The sequence below is a fragment of the Cryptomeria japonica genome, chromosome 9 (genome assembly GCF_030272615.1).
Source record: "Cryptomeria japonica chromosome 9, Sugi_1.0, whole genome shotgun sequence".
Classification (NCBI taxonomy): domain Eukaryota; kingdom Viridiplantae; phylum Streptophyta; class Pinopsida; order Cupressales; family Cupressaceae; genus Cryptomeria; species Cryptomeria japonica.
In genome coordinates this window covers 593,049,318-593,054,169 of record NC_081413.1, presented here as the reverse complement: position 1 = coordinate 593,054,169, position 4,852 = coordinate 593,049,318, and the positions used below count along the sequence as shown (strand labels likewise).

General features: G+C 35.4%; 1 protein-coding gene across 2 annotated transcripts; it reads left to right on the top strand.

Moving 5' to 3' along the window:
- The first annotated feature begins 308 nt into the window (after window positions 1-308).
- On the top strand, window positions 309-2,930 carry LOC131030141 (transcription factor Pur-alpha 1). 2 transcript variants are annotated; one of them, XM_057960828.2, is made up of 5 exons: window positions 309-778; window positions 857-904; window positions 994-1,128; window positions 1,294-1,545; window positions 2,403-2,930. In XM_057960828.2, exons 1-5 carry the CDS (start codon window positions 536-538, stop codon window positions 2,568-2,570), a joined length of 846 nt encoding a protein of 281 aa, XP_057816811.2. In that variant the 5' UTR covers window positions 309-535; the 3' UTR covers window positions 2,571-2,930. The 2 variants fall into 2 exon arrangements, with proteins under 2 accessions (XP_057816811.2, XP_057816812.2); XM_057960829.2 differs by having other exon boundaries at window positions 319-778; window positions 1,297-1,545.
- Window positions 2,931-4,852: the final 1,922 nt, after the last annotated feature.

The following is a 4,852-nucleotide window of genomic DNA, read 5'->3' as shown; positions in this document are numbered from 1 at the left end:
GGTAATTTATATATTGATGCATCTTAAGAGATGGATAAACACAACCCTATGTTTTACGAAATGATTATCCAACATCTAGAATGTACCATTACATAAATTATGATATATAAAGATAATTTATATATTGAGCATCTTAAGAGGTGAATGGTCATTCCCCACACTTCATACCCAAACTTAGCTTTAACTTTCCATTGTTTTTCTAATGTCTTAAAACAGAAATATCTAGTCTAGATGTATTTTGTAGTTGGGTGGGATTAGTGCTAAAAATTTCACAAGACGACATTAGGCAATGGTAAGGCGGAGGTTTTGACCTTAACCAGCAATTTAACAAACAGCAAGGTGGAGGCAAATAAAAAGTGTTGTATAGCACGTATTAACACTCCTCTTCACTACGACAATATAGGGGAAATCCATGGCGTCCCTGGAGAGCAACGTCCCTTGCATTAAGTTGTCGGTTGCTGTGGAATTGGAGGGAATGGGGAGGTGGGAATAGATTTGATCAACATGGTCTGAAACGCCCCTGTACATTTCGGGCATGGAGAATTCAGACACAGAGCTTCTGACCAAGACACTTCAAGTGGAACACAAGCTTTTCTATTTTGATCTCAAGGAGAACCCGCGTGGCCGCTACCTCAAAATTTCTGAAAAAACATCCGGATCTCGTTCCACCATAATTGTTCCTCTTGATGGTGTTGCCTGGTTTGCAGATCTCTTCAATTACTATGCCAGCAATGATGGGCAGGAACTCTATAGCAAGGAATTGCAGCTCGACATCAAAGTTCGTCTTTTCATTTCACTTTTTAGGCTTAGATCTGGATGTTTTTTGTTAATTAATTTCCCCATTGCTCTGTTTCAGGTGTTCTACTTTGATGTCGGGGAGAATAAGAGAGGCCGGTTTCTCAGGGTGGGTTTTTTAATTAAGTCTTTTTTTAACTTCCCCAATGAACGTGCATTGTGTTGTGAAGTGAAGAGTAATGGAGTATTCGATTGCAGGTCTCTGAAGCATCTGTCAGCCGAAGTCGGAGCACAATTATTGTGCCTGCAGGCAACGACTCAGATGGATGGTCTGCCTTCAGAGACGTTTTGGCTGAGATCCATAAAGCCTGCAGCTTAATAATACCAACCCAGGTCAGAGATCTGCGAGTCTTTGTGTTTCTTGCTTTTTTCCCCTGTTGATTAATGCCCACAATGCCGAAATTTTGATTGAATGCTAAATTTGCTTTGGAGGGTAGAGCTTCTGTGTGCATATTGAGCTGAAGGGTATGTTCTTATAATGTAATTTTGATGAGACAGCAGCAGCAAGCAAGTGCAACATCAGAGCAATTGCAGTTGCGAGGGTTGTCAGATCCAGTAGCGCCAGGATTCATATCAGTGGGGAGTTCACAGGAAAACTCTGTGGATGGGGGAATGGGGGACAAATCTATGGGTTTAGCTGGTGGAGAGAGTGGTGGAGTGGTGATGGCCAAAGTCATCAGGGCAGAGCAGAAAAGGTTTTTCTTCGATCTAGGGAGCAATTCTCGCGGCCAATTCCTCAGAATTTCAGAAGTAAGTTATGCATTTAATTTTTGAGTTTTATAAGTGCCCTTTTCTTTAAGGCTTCAAGTTGCATTGGTTCAAACATTTATTAACAAGTTTTTTCAGTGCCCAATTATATGCTTAGATTGTTCTGTATTCAGTTCTTGATTTAGATTCTGCATTTTGAGATATTTTTAGCTTTTACAGTTCAGCAGCAAAGTATGTTTAAACATTTAGATATTAGATCTGTGTAAGGTGTGATAAGTTCAGTTTTCCACTTTTTCCACTGTAAAAACACTACCAAATTGGTTAATCCACAAAAATACAAGTGCTTACACATCTTTATTTTCTGGACATTACTGGCAAAATTCTGCATTGAACCTGTCTCAAATTACTTCTTGTTCACAAACAATTTGAAATTAAGAGTTCTAAAGCTTCTAGAAGCAGGCCAGTAAACCTTCAAGCTAGCTAGTTGAATGGCATAATCCTGTGTTCATTTCGGCAAACACTTGGCCTCCAATTAATGGATCATCTAATTGGTATGATAAGTCCATCATTAAAAATTGAGTGGCACTGATACAAGTGTCATCTACAAATTGCTTACTGCATGTCTAAACCTACCATGAACTAGTACCTTACCTTTGCAGGTTAGTAATTGTAATTAAACATTTTTTGGTTAATTTTTTTATCAAATTGGATTTTAGCTTTGGCAGTTTTCTTTTTCTTCAAGGAGCAACAAATTTAATTAAATGATACAGTGCTCACTTTTTGGGGCCATTATGGCAGATTGTCTGTATTGAATTGAGGAATTTCATAATCATTCAATACCTTTTTATGCAATGCAATAAGTTTTATATGTTGACAGTGTTCATATTATTTGGTTGCAGGTGACAGGATCAGACCGTTCAGTTATCATACTTCCTGTATCTGTATTAGAACAATTCCATGATGCGCTGGGTCAGTTTGTTGATATCACTCGAAGCCAAGGACTCACAGGATCAAGTCTTCCAAATGTGCGTACAATTGCATCTGCAAATAGGCGAAGTGAAAACTAGGTGTTTTTCAGAGTTATAACAGTATTCCTTAAAAATGATTTGCCTTCCTCAATTGGGGAACTGGATTTTGTATTTGACAGAGTGGCAAACTTGCATTGATGCCACTGTTACAAAATGCACCTCCAGGAACTAATAAGGTTTCAACCTTAACTTACATCATATGGTATAGCTGTTCACAGGAGCCTAAGAAGCCTTGCAATTTTAACCTTCCATGCAGTTATTTAGACTATGAAATCTTTTAATAGATTATATTATATGACTTTTGACAGGAGCCTGAGCAGCCTTGCATTTTTAACCTTCCATCCAGCTATTTTATGAAATCTATTATAACATCTTTAATAGATTGTTACTTTCCATGAACCAGTTAGAACTTGAATCTAAGACTTCTTATATGCATGTTGGATGTCCTACCATTGAGCTGCCAGCCCTCTTTGTGACTGGAGCTTTTTAGTAGGCTCATTATAATTCAGGTGCAGGACATTTCTTCAACAATAAAATGTTGCCAGTTTTTTCAGTTAAAAGCACTTAATCGAGATCTCATCTTGATAAAGTGCAAACAATAATTGTTGTACCCCAAATAAGCAACTTTTGTCACCATGAAATAAAGATAATAAACCATTGTATAGATTCTAGTAACTTGATTCTATAGTTAACTCTTTCAACTTTACTGAATACTTACTTTCAATCTACTGCCTTCTCACAATCATTATAAGATCTTGTTGTTTTAACATTTCATCCCTCAGATATTTGCTCATCTGTGTCCTAGTTCATGATATGGGCTCATTTTGTTTCTGAATTTCAGAGTAGATGTGATAGATGTAACAATGCAAGCATGAGGGGACTGTTATATAACTCCTGGACAGGACTTGACATCTAGATACATCTGCTGGTCCTCCCCATTAGGTGAAAATCAGACTGAAAGGACATGTTGCATGACAGCAACCTCTATTATGTTATCACCATGCCATGTTTCAATTTAAATGTGAAAATTTGTAAACTTTTCATGATTTTATTGGTGAAATGTTTGACCACATAAAGTCTGTGCTATAATAATATTAGGAATTTAAAAAAATATGCTAAAATATTAAACTTAGCTCCCAAACAATTGGCTTATTCAATTGATTTCTAGGAATCCAAGGATTAAAAAAGAAATATTAAAACAAAATAAAATGCAATAATGAACTTCCAAACAACCCACTTATTTACTCGATTGCTCAGTTAGAATACAAGAAATTATATATATATTAATGAACTGCCACACCTGCTCCAAACAGGGCTTTTATCATTTAATTCTTTAATGATACAAACAACTAAGAAGTAAAAACTTAAATGCATTTTGTTGGTGTTGGAAATAAGCCACACCTGGACCGACGATGGACTGGTCCAAGAGGGGTCAGTAACTCAGTGGTAGAGCACTCCAACAGCGTATGGAAGGTCCTAGGTTTGAGTCCTAACTGGTCCATGTCTCAACACATTTCCTACTTTCAAGGAATAACCCTCCACATCTGATATAAAATATCCACCAACAAAAATGTCTTCTTTATAAAACATCTACCAACAAAAATGTCTTCTTTATATTTGAAAAGGAAGAAAATATACTACCTTTAAGGCCGTCAAGAGAAGTACCAGATGAGTAAATGCATAATTTAAACTGTAATTTTGTCTGTGCCTTTCATCTGTTTGAGTTTCACTCTAGTATTTTATTGCTTATGCGAAGTCAATGTAATTTTTAGGAATACCTTCAGGAGGGCTTACTTAGTTGGATAAGTATCTAACTTCCTCTTTATGCTTTGGTCAAGTTTCTTTGTTGAAATGTATGATGCGTTTTTAAATGGATGTTGAATGGAGAATGTTAAATGTTTGGATGTTTTTATTTTGAAAGTGTTATTTTGGTTTATTTTTTATGATTGTACAAAGATGTTCTTGAAATGTTATTATAAGATGTTATTTTAAAAGTTATCTTTAAATAGGTAATCTTGAAAGTTTAATTTGAAAGTTTTGTTCTTAAGTTAGTAATATTCAAATTTCTTAGGAATTTATTATCTATTCCAAATTACTAATAAGATGAGATATTTGAACAATTTCAGATTATGATGCAAATTTAATTGTGTTATTGTATTGAAGATAGATTTAGCTGCTTATTCGGATTGATGATTTTTGTATTTCTGTATATACATCTTTAATATTAAATTTCCGGCCTTTACCATTTGCTGATAAAAAAAAATTAACATTAAAGAAAAACAAGAAATGATATATACACAGAGACAAGATTTGTGGAAAAT